Here is a 15,217-nt window from a genome sequence, read left to right on the forward strand (position 1 = left end):
AGCACAACATCCCACCCTCCTCAGTGCCTCTGAAGAGGTGATCTTGTGTTCTGAGGGCTCCTGCCAGGGCTGAGATGCACAAACTGGAGCCTGAAAGGGCCCCGGTCTTTTTTGTGTGGTGCAAGGAACATCCCAGGATGCCGGGCCACAAGGTCTCTGCCACAGAAGGAGGCGTGTGCTGGGCTGGAAATCAAGGAGACCCCCCATCCCCTTCTCCCCCTCCCTTTCTCCCTCCTTCCATCGCCCTCTGTTTCTCCCCCCACCCCCTCTTTGCTGCAGATAAAGACTTCACTTGCTTTCTGTTGCTGGTGTATAAAATTAAGATGTGCTGAAGGGGGAGACACTGCAGAAAAAGGTACAAAGAGGACAGAGCAGAGGCACAGCCTTGGGAAACAGGACAGAAGGGATCAGGGAGCGCACAGTGCTTTTGGACATCACGTCTCTGCCCAGCTGGCTCAACTCGTGTGCACAGAGAGTGAATTCCTGTTACCAGGTGTGCAAATCCACAGCCTTCTTAACTAGCAGGCTTTAGGGATGGAAAGGAAATTCTCGAGAGGCTTCCATGACAACCCAAACGTTTGTGGTCCCAGTGGACTTCTTCTTTGTTCTCACAGCATTGGCCCTGTGGGGTTCACTTTTCTTTCTCTGCATCTCTCAGGCCAACTTGCAGTTTTTGGCAATATCACCCACTCGGGGAAAGGGGTGAGCAGTGGATGCTTTCAAGTCCTGGGTTGGTTTGATTGTTGTATCTTTCAAAAAAAAAAAAATTTTTTTTTTCACGGCCCTGCCTCCAGCCCCTGGAGACAGGGTGAACGGTTGCCGAGAACTCTGTTCATCCTTGCCTTCCTCTGCATCTGTGGTTCTCAAAGTGGGTTCCCCGGACCCCAGCATCAACATCACCTGGGAATTTGTTAGAAATGCAGTCTCTCAGGCCCCACCCTAGCCTCACCTGGAGGTGGGCCCTGCCGTCTGTGGCGTATCCAGCCCTCCAGGTGATTCTTATATGCTCTAAAGTTGGAGAAGGCTGCCCCTGTCCCCAGCATTTTAGCGTTGCCCTAATTGGATGAGGCTTTCAGGCTTCTTTGCAGGGAGGGTTTATTATTACTATATATATATATTTTTAACCTGCTCATGCAGTTTCCTGAGGAATCTTGTTTCATTCAACTCTACCCATTTCTTCCCCATTTTGTGTGATCTTGTCTACCCGGAATGCCCTTTCTCGATGTTTGAGACGAGCTCCTTTTGCCTGGAATTTCTGCACCTGTTTTGCAGCGTTGGTTCACGACAAGGACGTCTGTGCACTTGAAGGAGCTGCGGGGGCCCTTTGAGCCTGAGGGGCCGGCCGGCCGGCCTTCCTCGGGGATCCAGCGGCCTTGGAAGTGCCTTTGTGGCTGCACCTCCGCCCACCGCGAGATGATTGTCTATTCCTAGTTCCCAAAATAACCGGAGCTCTTTCTGACCGTTTCCTCCGGCTTGTGAAAAGCAACACCCTCAGTGATTCTGAGCATTATTTATAAAATGTAAAGTCACACCTTTTACTGGAAAGTCTTTCTAAATCTGGATTAGCAATGCAGAGCGATTGAGGTCCATAAATGTTGAGTTTCGGAGAAAACAAAACAAAGAGGCGATGTATGGGTGGAAAATACCACTTCGTGGGTAGAGAAGCTTGGGAACAGTTGAGCGGTGTGACATCTTTCCCTGGAGAGGTTATGGAAGTCCTACTTGGGGACATGTTAAGAAGTCACAATTCAGCCTGGTCACCGAGGGAGATTCCAGATGTGGACGTAATGGTCTCGGGCTTGGCGTTGACTGTTACAGGGCAGTGCATTCTGGGGCTTGTCCACGGGCAGGGAGTGTCTTGTTGGAGGAATAGAAGCCCACCCAAACTAGCTTATGAACAAAGGGCCTTTATTAGAAGGATGTGGGGCATCTCACAGAAGCCCCCACTTCGGGATGAGAGATCAGCTGTGTTGCCTGTCCCGGGTCTCTGGGACCTTGTGATGTCTTATGCCCATTTCTGGGTTGGTTTCATACGTGTTTGTCTCTGCAGACTTACCTTTTCTCTTTAGCAGTCATTTAGCAGAAAATGATCCAAAGGGTGAAAAAAATAGTGTCTTATCTTAATATGCACTTCGCCCATTTTAAGTGAGACTGAGCTTCTTTTCTTCCTCATCGGTCACATGTGATTGTTTTTCTGTGACCCACCGGTGTATGTTTAGGGCTCTCTTTGGATTGGGCAGCTTGCTTGATTTGTATTAATGCTTCATACTATGTGAAGGGAAGTGGTGTTCTCTCTGCTCTCCCTGGCCCTTCTTTGTCTTTCCATGGTCTGTTTATCTGTCTTTTAACGCACACACTCACTCACTTTTAAAGTCAGCCATTGGCAGTGTAACTAGACTGATTTCTAACAGTGCTTTGAACTGAGCGTTCATTCATTCATCAAACATCTATTTAGTGCCTGCGGAACCGGGGGCCAGAGAGACAGGGAGACATTTCCTTGACACAGTCCCTGCCCTCAGAGCACATCTCCAGATGGACTGGATTTGAAAGCCGCTGTTTCAAATAAGAAGAGCTCATCCAGCTCCCAGTTGTGAGCTCCCTGAGGGCAGGGACCATGCTGCGAGCCTTCAGGACCCCTCCCCAGCCTGGTGCCTGTTCACAGGGCTCAGGAAGTCTGAATGATGCTGGCGGGGAGCACACAGGACCGTGAGTGTCCCAGCCAGACTGAGAATATCCTGCTGGCCCTGACCTGTCAGCTCCATCCATGCCAAGCACCTGGGACCAGGATTGCATAAAACTCATCTTTCCAGTTGTAATCAGGACTTTGCCCTCAGGGGCTTGAGATAAGGCTCCGTGGAGGAGGCCAGGCCCTGCTGGAGCACCTCCTCCTCCAGGAAGCCCATTCACTAGAACCTTCTCCTACGGCTTTTCCCTCTGGGCTTCCTTCACTGCAGTGCTTTCTCCCCTCTCCTCTTCTTCGGCTCCTATTCTAGGAAAAACCCGAAGGACTCAGTCATGCTAAAGGGTTTGTGATGACCACTGTCATTCGTAAGGCTCCCCCAGGAACTAAAATAGACAACAAAGCCACAAGTCAAAGCAGAGGCTCTTGGGGACAGATGGTATGAACCTGATATTTTTAGAACCTTGGGGTAGACATGGCATTCTGGAGGGTTCCTTAAGTTACCCTACATTACTGTCACACATCTTGCTTCGAACCATGCCTGATCCCACATCTGGGGTTTCTTTTGTCTCATCTGGGTACCTCCCCATCTGTGGCTAGTTCCTGTCATGTTTCACTATAGGCTCTACCAGTTTTTTCCACATCTGGTTAATCCCCGAGACTGCTTGTTAAAATGCTGACTTCTGGGTTCCACCCAGGATCTGCTAAACCAGAGTCTTGAGGGGCAAGGTCTGGGAATCTGTAGCTTCGGCAGGCGGCCCCAGTGATCCTGATTGGAGGCCGAGTTTGGGAGCAAGCCCGGAGCTGTGCCGGACTGCAGCGCTTAGGGTCTGGATCTTGAGTGTCCAGGCTTGGATTTGATGAGATTTCCTTCTCGGGGTCCATCCACAGTTTTCTCAGCCTTTCAGCAGGGGTCATCGTATCTGTGAGCTGGCAGTCGGCTGCCCATGCTCGTTGGCTCAGTGACAAGATGCCCTTTTTCCTCTGTTGCATCAGCCCTCATCACTCCCCAGCCCAAGTTCAGGGATTCCCGGCAAGTTTGCCCCAGTCTGCACCCTATGAGGAGGTTTGTATGTCAGGGATCGTAAAGGGATTGGAGGACAGGCTCGGGGTGTTCTAGGTGGGCCCCCCACTCCCCGCTAGAATTTCCCTGGGAGCTCCCCACCCTGCTCTTCCAGGCTAGAGTCAGTCCAGAGCTTGGCTCAGGCCAGTATCAAAGGGCCAGGGCACTAACAGGGCCGCTGCTTCATCTGTTGGTATCACCAGCCTCTGTATCACCTGCAAAGTGGGCATCGGGGCCCCTGCCCCGCCTAGATCGCAGGGTTACATAGGAGCCTGTGGGCTGCTGCGTGGTGGCAGGTTTCTCAGGTTAACTAAGGGACCCCCTGAAGTTCAGACCTGCTAGCAAAGGCCTTCTAGCATCTCTTCCCCCCAGCACCTGAGAGGGAGCCCTGCCCTCCCTCTCCCTTTGGGAGATGTGCTCAGTGAAGGCAGGAAGGGGAGGGTGGGGCAGGGAGGTGGCTGGTGGGGTGAAAGTTGGGAGGCAGAAAGAAGGAAGGAAGGAACGGAGAGGGTTTCGTTCTATTCGTATTATTACTGTTGTTGTTTAATGTCTTTGAGGGCTTCCTCTGTCTCAGAGACTGTGCTGGAAGCTGTCTGTGCCCACTGGCTGTGCATCCCAGGACCACAAGGCTACAGTCACATTATCCGCGCTTCACAGTGAGGAAACCCGAGACTGAGCAGCCAGTGATGAGGGCGGACCTGGGATTCGAACCTCTGTCTGTGTGACACCTGAGCTCTTAGGAACACCTCTAGGCTGCCTCAGAATATTTGAGGGGTGTTTTAAACACCCAGGCCAGGTTCCATTACATTTATTCCTTTCTTGGGACAGCAGAGTCCCAGTGTCCCCAACTCTCCTCTTCCTCTGATCAGGGGGGTGCCCCAGGGCTGTGTGTGCTGCCTGAAGGCTGGGAGTTGGGGGGCTGTTAGCTGCTGCCTACTCACCCCACCCCAGCCTTCACGCTCCCACTCCCCAGCCCTGGGCTTGACTCCAGCCAGCATCTCCCTCTGAAGACCTCAGGTCTCCAGGCCTGGGGTCTGTGTTTGCTGAAGCTCAGGAAATAGACTAGACTCTGGAGCCCAGTGGCCGTGATGCAATCATTCCAGACTGCCTGACACTCAAGGTCTGGCCCAGGCTCAGAAGCCCTCCTGCTGGTGATGAGACCTAGATGATACTGCAGAGCAGTTCTTGTGCCTACAAGAGGATGTTGTTTTTTTGGTTGTTTTGTTTTTTAATGTTCAGGGTTGTATGTTATTCACTTAGGTACAATGTTCTGTATATCTCCAGTTTTTATGGAATTTGTTAGTCCTGTATTCAGTTCTTTGATGTCATTTTAAAAATTTTGTGTCTGCTTGATTTATTCCATTTTGACAGAGGTTTTAAAGTCCCAGTTTTGTAGACATGTCCACTTCTTGCAGTTCTGAAAGTCTTTTTTTTGTCCACACCTTGCAGGATCTTAGTTCCCCAACCAGGGATCGAACTCAGGCCCCTGCAGTGAAAGTGCAGAGTCCTAACCACTGGACCACCAGGGAATTCCCTGCAAGAGGGTGTTTGTGAGGAGCTTTTGTGTCCTTCTGTGTTCACATGCTCTGTCCCTGCCAAGGGCACCCGAGCTGTGTGTGAGCAGGACCGAAGAACCCAATTCCTCCCCGACTGATACCTGCGGTTATTTCACCTGATAGCCGGTGGGGGCAGCAGAGAGCTCCTGCTCAACCGGGAAAACTGACCAATCATGAAGCAGGAGTCCGCTGGTGGGTGAGGCAGCGCGTGGGACCGGGAGGGGACAAAGCTTACAGATGGGTGGAAGGCAGATCACCGTGCCCAGTGGCCTAGGTCCGGGGGCTCACTGACTCCCACTGGAAGCTCATACCTGTCATGCATGCAGGATGCAGTCTTAACAAAGGCAAACAAAGTCTAGAAAGGACCTTAAAGTGAATAACTCCTGCCTTGCTTACTGTATTTGTTAAATCACCATCATCATAATAATTATGATCAAAATATAATTATTATGTTGATTATTTTAAGGAGGGGGCACCTGTACTCTGAAACCAGATTTACGTCACTTTCCGCCTTTCAATTATACTCTCGCTTTAAAAGTTTTATTCTACATGGGGCAGCCGCTGGAATCCACCGATGGGGAAACGGGAGTTTCTGGCTCCTCACGTGGACGGCTGTAATAGCAATAGCAACCTCCCTTGGTCCGATTGGATCCACGGTCAGCAGTCACCTCATTTGTGTGTATCTGTCTCCCTTGGTTTCAACAGGGAGGTTCGAGTTGAGTTAGAGTTGCCTTTCGGAAAAAATGTGTTTCTCATGAATTGGGTGGGACGGTCAGAGGCTTTCCAAGGGTGGGTCTCACTTCTTCCACTCTGTCCTCACTGCACCCCCTCCCCCCCAAGCCTTTGGGGCCTCCATGGCAGTGACTGTAGGAGTCTGCGTGGTCACCTGGAATGACCTAGAACCTCAGGATGGAAGCCCAGAGAAGGCAAGGGCGCCTCAATCCCGGTCACTTGAGCCCCTCGCTGCCGCTTCAGTTTTGCCTTGGCTCCATCAGGGAGTCTGGTGCGCTGTAAGTAGATTACGGAGCACTTTATTGGAAAAGACCTGGAAATGGCTTCCTCCCTGTGGGCAGTGTGGTCGTCTGGGGCAATTTTTCCTGCCGCCAGTGAGGTCACTCTGCCAGAGCCCCAGGGGCTCTCTCCAGATGTCTGCCCAGCCTGGCCCCGTTCCTGCCCCAGGCTCGCAGTGGCTTTCTGTCTGGGGTTGACCGGAGCCGGTGAAGACCAGGAGGTGGGCTGGGTGGAATCCTTCAGACGTCCGCATTGTCCCTGATGGAGTCCTGGCGGAGGTTGGATAGAGAGGTGCAGTACTTACGGGGGAGGGGACTCTGGGGGCCTGTGAGTGGCCCAGGCCAGCAAGTACATTCAGGGCAGGGGACCTTCCATCGGCACCCAGCATCTAGAGCAGGTTCTGACTACAGGCAGCATCTCCCTGTGATTTCAGAGCCTCCTCCCACAGCCCCCTGGGAAGGCTGCATGGAAGAAGAGGCATTTTAGTTGGAACTTGGCAAATGAACGTGACGCTGACATCCAGGGATGGTGGGGCAGGGGATGGGGAGGGTGCATAAACAATTAGAGCAAAGACACGTTCCAAGACCAGCAGGTGAGTTACCTGGGCCAGAGTGAAGTCCGTGGGGGTCAGTCTGGACAGAGGGAGAAGGTTGCTCTGCTGGAGCCTTGCTGGCCCAGAAGTGGGGTGAGGGTTAAAAAGCTTGGACTTTATTCTCTATGCCTTGTTGAAAAGGAGCCTGCAAGCAATTCTCCAGGTGAGCCCTGATCCCAAGAGGGGAGGCACGTTCGGGGTGAGGAGGAAAGGAGGAGAGGAGGTGAGAAATGTGATGGAGGGGGCGCTGCCAGACCCCGGGAACTGATTGGATGTGGGTGGTGGGACCCGGGAGGAGCTGGTGAAGCCATGGAGGTCTGTCTCTGGAGCCCCAGGGAACCCGGCTGGAGGGGAGAGCCTGAGCCGGGCACTGTGGATGTGGGCGCAGCAGTATGACCTCCAGGTGGGACTGATGCAGCAGGTGGAAAAGAGGCCTCTTTAGAAAGGAGACTGGGACGTGGGCCGTGTCTGGTCCCTGGGGGGCCCACCTCACTTTGTAGGAAGGCTGTTTTCTCATCTGAATTTCCCCACGTTTCCACATCTAGCCTTGCTAATTGGTTTGCCTTGTTTAACTCTGGTAAGCCCCCTACTCTGTGCCCCTCTCATCCTGAGCGCCTCACACGTGATAACCCATTTCATGCTATTACAGGCCTATTTGGGTACCATTTGTATCCCCATTTTACAGTTGAGAAAAACAAAACACAGGTTAGATGGCTTCTGAAGGTCACTCAGCCCATGAGCGGCCAGGCCTAGGATGCGTCCCACTGCCTTCGGCCTCAGAGCAGCCTGGTGGTCTTCATGAAGATTCTCCAAGTCTTGGTGCTCTCAGCGCCAGCCTGAGTGTCCCTCCTCCTCCAGGGAGGCCACCGGACCTGCCCTCTGGTTGCCCGCCTCCAGAAGACCTCACTGCTCTCTTGTTCCTGGTCACGTCCTCCCTGCTGCTTCCCTTGCTCACCCTCCTTTTTCTTTCCCTTAAAACATGAAGGGACCCTGTGACCACCCGACTCCTAGAGCCATAGGATCCTAAAACCCAGACAGTGGATCTTAAGGTTTTGAGACCACTGATCAAAGCTGGGGGGCAAGAGTATTAGGGCCTAAAAGACCAGTCAGCCCAACCCTTTCATTCTAGATGAAGAATTGGAGGACCAGAGAGGTAGCCTGACTTGCCCAGGGCTGCCCAAGCAGATGAGAGGCAAAACTGAGGCAAAGCCCCAGTTCTCTCGAATCTTAATTGAGAGAAGCCATTGAAAGGTTGTGCTTGTTTTTGCTTTTAATAATTGAGGCAATTGAATTTTCAGTAATAGAATTTTGGACTAAATAATGTCATATCCATATATTGGACTAACTTTAAAAATAACTCGATGCTAAACGCTTGTAAATGGGCATTTGGCATGAACACAACGGCTGCCTTGGGTGGATGCCATTATTTATGTCACAGAGGAGGAAACCGAGGCACCAAAGGGGCAGTTAGCTTGGTCAAGGTTAAACTGGTGGTAGGAGACAGAGCTGGGATTCAAACCCAGGCATCTGGCTCTAGACTTATCACTGATGGTAGATCCTAACCATTGTACTATCCAGCCCTTTTAATGGTTTTGGAAAAATGCCCACAGAAGTCCATAGGTGAAAAGAACGTACAGTATAATTTTGTTTCGTTCCAAAGATGTGCCTGGAAAACAAATCAACACAGATACCCAAATGTTTAGTGATAACCTCCAAGTTGTGGGATTCTGGGCGATATTTTTTCTTCTTTGCATGTTTTTTCTACATCGTCACATTGTAAATAGCAAGAAAGTATTATTTTTATCACTAATTTTATGAGAAGTCTCTGCTCACAGCAGTGAAATGGGTAGAGCAGCGTTTGGGGATGATCATATAGCTGCAATATTAGCTTTATTTCTGGCTGGATATCGGAGGAGAGAGAAGTGTCCAGTCGGACGCGGCAGCTGTGTTTCACACAAGACATGCAATTGTAGCACCAGGAAGGAGATCACCCCCATATGAGAGAGGACACAGGTCTCTGTGCAGACCCCCAGCCAGGGCTCCTTCCTTTGGGCGTTGGGGTTCCAGGTGACAGTGGGTGTTCGGGGAGTGATGCCCGGTTGACAGCTGGGGTTGGAGGACAAGGGACTGAAGTGGAGATGTGTGAGTTGGCAGCCATGGGGGTGAGAGGGGCACTGGGGACTGTTTCACAGGATCCCAACCACAAGGCCGCCTCCTTCGGGACCCAGCTGCGTGGAGAAGGGCCCCCAGCAATGAGAAGCTTTGTTGTCATGGGAGGCGGGAGAGGAGATGGATGTGGGAGCAGGAGGCGGACTCCTGCTTCCCGGGGTTAGGGAGGGAGGTGGCCTGGTTCTGCTCTGTGACACTTGGAGCTTCTGCCCTAGGAAATTCTCCACGTGATTGTTTTTTTTTTTGTTTCTTTGACCAGAGACCACCTGGGAGCGTCCCAGCAGTTCTTCTGGGATTTCAGCCAGCCCTGGCCCTCACAGGAGCTCTCTGCCTCCAACAGGTACCATCCATGAACTACTTACGGGCATCTGGTGGGGGGGACCACACACACACCTTCAGGGGAGAGGCTGAGACTCTGGAGCCTGGGTCGGAAACCTGGCTGCAGATCCTATGGGCCAAACCTGGGAGGGGTCTAGAGGGCTCTAGCAGTGCCGGCAGCAGCTCTGGTCCCTCTCAGTCCCTCTCAGGTGCTTAGGGAAGGGGGGCATGGCTGGGCGAAGTGAAATGTCACCGCTCATACCTGTCTGCCAGTGGGAGGACCCAAGCCGGGGGCAGACTTGCTCCACATGGTTCCCAAAGGCATCAAGGAATAGACGTTAAGGAGGCTGATGTTTACAGGACAACTTTCAAACAGAATGTCTGCAGAGCAGATGGATTCCTTGCAGGGGTATGAGTTCTCTGTCAGCATAGGTAATCAAGTGGAGGTGGTCAAGGTAGACATTCCTACAGGAGGTGGGGTTTTATCACTCTTAGGAGACATCTTGTTCTGGGATCCCAGGAGTCAGGTTGCAGGACACACCGGTGGGGAGAACAGCTTCTGACTTCTTGTGGATTGGACCTTGCATTAAATGTCACCTCCTCCGGGAAGCCTTCCTTGCTGGCTTAATTTCGGGTCCTTGCCCATCACTCTGGATCCCTGCCTCCTACTGTTTCACTGTCCTCAGAGTACTCCTCCCTGTTGGTTGTCACTCTCCCACCTCCGACTGTAAGCTTCCTGAGGTGGGGACTTTGTCTCTCCTTTTTTTGTGTGTGGAATCCTCAGTCTCCAAACAGAGCCCAGCCTCAGCACTGAGTGCATTCACAAACATGGTGTTTAAAGCCCATCCGTTCATGTCAGACTTTAGGCATCAACCTGAGGTCAAGCCTGGAGGTGGTGGTCCTGGTTGTGGTTGCAGCCTGGAATTTAAACACGAATACCTTTGACAGTGTGGGAAGAGGAGGGGTGGGATGGAGGGGTGCGGGGTGGAGATGGGTGATGAGTGGAACAGAAGCAGCAGCGACATCCTCTGGTTACTTGGAGGGGAGGGGAGGGGAGAGCCTTGTACCCTTCTTAGGACACAGGTTACCAAACGCATCACTGGAAGCCAAAGGAAGAGCTGAAAAGTAACAGGGCTCTTAAACCCTGGATGTGACCGTGGAGGCAGGGTGCAGTGTGAGTGGGCCCGGTCCCCACCTTTCCTAGTGGGGTGTCTCTTGGTTTCCTCCACCATTGAGAAATCAAAGTGTGATCTAAGCATGTTATTTAGGGCTATGAAGATTGCCAGCAGCAGAACCCAGAACCAAAGTGAAGGCAGAATAGACCTGGAGAATCAGCTGTGGCTTGGAAAAAGGGAAAGGTCTTCTAGGTTTTTAAAATGTTTTTATTTATATTTGTGTGTGTATATATATATGCATGTATACACACACACGTGTGTGTATATATACACACCTATATATTTTTTTACTTAAAATTTTTTAAAAAGGAACCCCCTGTTGGGCAGGGAAATGGGGCATTTCCTCCTGGTTTCCTAGGGATGCAGGCCAGAGCTACAGTCTCAGACCAAGTCCCCAGAAATGGGGCCTTCCTAGCTGTCATATGACAATAGGCCTTTCCCGGCATGGTGCCTTGTCTTTTGTTGCTGTATTTGTGTTTTCTGAACAATAGAAATGCTGGTGTGAATAATGTGAGGTGTGGCCCTCTATCCTGGCTAGCTCCTGGCCACCCAGATGCTAGAAAGAAATCCCAGCTGTCTTTTCCAGCCAGGGGGGTCCACGGAGCAGGACAGGCTGTGACACAGGCAGGGGGAGGCTGGGGTGTGTGAGATGGTAGGTGACCACTGCCCAGCCTGTCACCCTGTGCAGCCTGTTACACTGGGCTGCCAAGGCTGACCGGGACACTTGCCCTCCGAGTCAATGGGGTCACGTCTCCAAAGCCTATTGTCCCTGGCACCATCCCCAGCAGCATCCTGTCCCCTCTTTGCTGTTGGTGGGGCCATCCCCCAGAAGGAGGGCTGGGAGGAGCTGGCTCAGGCCACCAGCCTAGAGGCCTTGGCGTGACACATTCCTGCCTTCACAGCCAGCATAAGAGCCGTGTTCACCCAGCGCTGCGCTGGGTGCCCGGACTCTGAGGGGCCAAGAGGGGTGGGAGATGGTGGAGAAGGTCAGATCCAGGGATGAGAATTGCCACGGTGGCCAAGGCATTAGGCAGACTGTGTGGCCCCCGACTGTCCCTCCTCTGCCCCCACCCCCAGGGGCTTAGGGCTCCTGCTTCCCACGTCTCTGGGATCCCAGGTCTGCCAGAAAGGGCTTTCTAGTCAAAAACAGTTGGAAATCCTGTCTCCTCTCTTCCCCTTTGGAGATTACACGTCAGCTCAGAGAAGACCTGAGCTGCAGACCCCATTGAACTCGATGTCTGTCCTTGTGTGTGTGTGGGTGTGTCTGCATCACATGTACAGACTTCTTAAGCGTCCCTGGCTCTAGTGCAGGGGTTCTCAACTCCGGGGTGATTTTGCCTTCCAGGGGACATTCTTGGCTGTCACCCGTGGGGAAAGGAGCTACAGGCACCTGGTGGGTAGAGGCCAGGGAGGCTGGTACACATCCTGCGGTGCACAGGACAGCACAGCTGCACCGCCCAGGGCTGTCCAGCTCCACATGCCAGTAGCGCCGGGGTTGGAAGCTCTGTTCTAGAAGGACTCAGAACCTCAGCTCAGTCCTGCTTGGGGGTTGGATGTTGGACCACAACCTACGGCAGTGGGAAGCAGCCCCAGCTCATTGATTCTCAGACCCACGTTTTGTTTCCCAGTTTTAATATCTTGGAAATCAATGGTGTAGCCTAGCCTAACTAGAAGCATCTTTTTTTTCTTTCTCAGTCGTACTTAAAATAAGGGTGCCTGTCATAATCAGTGACATCGTAGGTTAGTGAAATTTGCAACTCCGTAGACTGGGGCCTTGGACACACCCCTTCTCCTTGCCGGGCCTCACGTTGCCCGTTTATGAGTGGGAGGAAGACCACGGCTGAGGTCCTGTGCAGCCCTGCATGGTTGTGATTTGTGGGCCTCTGGACACTGGGGGTGTGAACACACACATCAACTCACCATCCACCCTCTAGGATGGAAGCAAAGAGAACCCACTAGTAAGGCTATAGCAGGATCCCTGATATTTTGACATCTTCTTTTCTGGTTTTTGAACGGAATCTTCTATCAAAAGAATAAAAGAATAGCCATGTTGGTATTTCTCTCTACAGGCGAGCGTTAGGGTTTTTCTCGCCATTCTTTCCTTCAGTTTTATAAGCAGCTTTCAGGAGATTGAATTTTATTGTGGGGAGATAAATAGACTTGATGAAGACATAAGGTTGCTTCCAAAGCCGACCGTTCTCATCCTGGGGCAGTGGGCGCCTCGCCTGGAGACCACTCAGGGCCCTGGATCTCAGCCCCTTTTGTTCCGCTCCTGCTTCTGCAAAGCATCAGTGATGGAGCTGCAAACCTTTTCATTCAAAAAAGATGCCAGACGTTGTTCTCAGTCCTGGGGATCCAGCCACAGACAAGCCAGACCTGTGGGGTCCCTGCTCCCGGGAGCCTACATTCTGGTGGGAAAGTTGGACAAACAAGCAGACATGAAAAACGTCAGATGTTCATTGCATGGGCAGCGGGACAGAGTGTGTGACAGTGGCATTAGGGACGGCCTTAGTGAGGAAGTGACATTTAGGTCAAGCGTTAAAGACAAGGAGAAGACAGTATGTGTGGAGGGTCATGGTGGAGTGTTCTGGGCCAGGGAACAGCTAGTGCAAAGGCCCTGGGGCAGGAGTGACCTTGGCATGTTTGAGAACAGAAAGCAGGCCAGTGTGGCTGGAGGGTGGGGGACAAGAAGGAGGGTGGTAGGTGATAAGGGGAGGGGAGGCAGCAGGGACCCAGGCGAAGGTGTTGGGATTTCATTCTGAACATGATGGTTGGGATGGGGTAAGAGTGAAATGCAGTGGAGGTGTCTTGTCTTCCTGGGAAGCTGCCTTCTTGAAGCAATTGGGCAACTCATGGTTAGCAGTGATGGGGCTGGAGGTAGTTACCTGCCAGGTTGGGGCGGGGTGGGGTAAGGATGATGTGGAAGAAAAGCAACTACATTTATTGGCTGCGGGCATCCCACATGGCTGTTCCTGAAGATCATGGGAAAACAGGTCAGGAAGAATGTGGGCAGGAAGCACAAATGCACCTGGCCAAGCCAAGCTTAGGCAGCTCCCCTTCAAGGAGGCAGAGAGGTGGAGGGTTTACCCTTGGGGCTCAGGTTTACTTTTGAGTCGAGCTTCCGGAGAGGGTTGGAAGGGCCACCCACGAACAGGGCCAATTTGTTCTTCTTAGTGCTGGTTTGTCCGATGCCTGAAGCACAGCCAGCCAAGGCACCAGCTGGGGAGAGATCTGGAAACACACCCAGCACCCCGCACAAATGGGATTCCACTCTTTGAATGTTGGGGTCTGCACTGGGCCCAGGAATTCCCCTGCGTGGCTTGCTCTCGGATCCCAGTGGGAGCTGTGTTTGTTCGGTGACTTTATTGGAGGCATTTCGTGCCAGGCTTTTTGGGGGAGGTCCACGTAAGTCAACTTGAAACCCAAACAGAATACCGAAGGCTCTATTCAGTAACTACTGCACGTATTAAAAACCATCTTTGGGCTGGTTTAATATGCAGTATAGCAGTAATGATTTATATGGAGAGAAATAGTAACAGGCAGATGGAAAGAAAAGACGAGTGAAAAATGAGGTTCTTGGAGTTTCAGCTATGAGTTACTGGGTACAGTGGATGCCAGCATAGACCACTTCTGTCCCCTAGAACTTTCTGCACTAATAGAAATGTTCTGCATCTACACCATCCAGTATGGTAGCCGCTGGCCACATGTGGCTCCTGGGTACTTGAAGTGTGTCTGCTGTGCCTGAGGAATGCATTTTTAATTTTATTTAACTTACTTAGTACTCTTCAAATTTTGGAATAATTTTAGGTTCACAAAAAAGTTGTGAAGACAATACAGACAGTTCTTATATATTCTTTACTCAGTTTCCCCCAGTGTTAATGTCTTACATAACCGTGGTCAACTTGTCAAAACTAAGAAATCAATGTTGTACAGTATTATTAACTAAATTAGATATCGTTCGATTTCACCAACTTTTTCAGTATCATCTTCCTTCTTTCCTAGGATCCCATCCTGGGTACCACCCTGCATGTAGATTTTATTTCGATTTAACTTGTTAGAATTTGAATAGCCACCTGTGACTAGTGGCTGCCCTATCAGACCAGGCTGGGCAGGTGTGGAGAGTGAATCCCTTTCTGAGCTTCTGGGCCTGGATGTGCATTGAATGTGCATTTGTGTTTCCCTTTGGGATGGAGGAAATCCATCTCTTACTGAGTTGGCCTGGAAGTGGAGGTGTCAGAAACCTGTGTTCATTTGCTGGCTTTGGCCAGCCTGGGGCCTGACTCCACTGAGGACTCATGCTTGGATAAACAGCCTGCCTCCGACAGCCCAGGGAGGCCGGGGTCGCAGGGAAGTGAGTTCTGTTGCTGATCAGGGAGGGCTTGCCTTTGGGTCTGGAGTCTGTGCAGACAGACAGCTGCGCTTCCCCTGAGCAGAGCTCCCCAGGACAGGGTACCCAGGGCCTCACCCATACCACACTTCCTTCTCCAGATCAGGAAGCCCCGAGCAGCCGTCCCCTCCCATGTAGGAGCAATCAGGCACCCTTGCCCACTGCAGAATTAGCAAGTTGCCAGGCACAGAGCGCCTTCCGTGGCCCTCAACTAGGAATCACGGCTGACCCCAGGGAAGGCTGTAGGGGATGGCCCGTTCCTTTAG

General features: G+C 51.9%; 1 protein-coding gene across 8 annotated transcripts in view; it reads left to right on the forward strand.

Annotated features, from left to right (window-relative positions):
• GAS7 (growth arrest specific 7) overlaps positions 1 to 15,217 on the forward strand; it is a 192,471-nt gene that overhangs the window by 130,095 nt on the left and 47,159 nt on the right. For 7 of the 8 annotated variants that reach the window (XM_057714434.1, XM_057714436.1, XM_057714437.1 and 4 more), the window contains one exon: positions 9,331 to 9,411. The exons of the other annotated variant lie outside the window; for it this stretch is intronic. In XM_057714434.1, coding sequence (XP_057570417.1) covers positions 9,331 to 9,411 — 81 coding nt within the window. The remainder of the gene's footprint in view (positions 1 to 9,330; positions 9,412 to 15,217) is intronic. 8 annotated transcript variants of the gene reach the window in all.

Source organism: Hippopotamus amphibius, chromosome 17, assembly GCF_030028045.1.
Source record: "Hippopotamus amphibius kiboko isolate mHipAmp2 chromosome 17, mHipAmp2.hap2, whole genome shotgun sequence".
NCBI classification, from domain to species: domain Eukaryota; kingdom Metazoa; phylum Chordata; class Mammalia; order Artiodactyla; family Hippopotamidae; genus Hippopotamus; species Hippopotamus amphibius.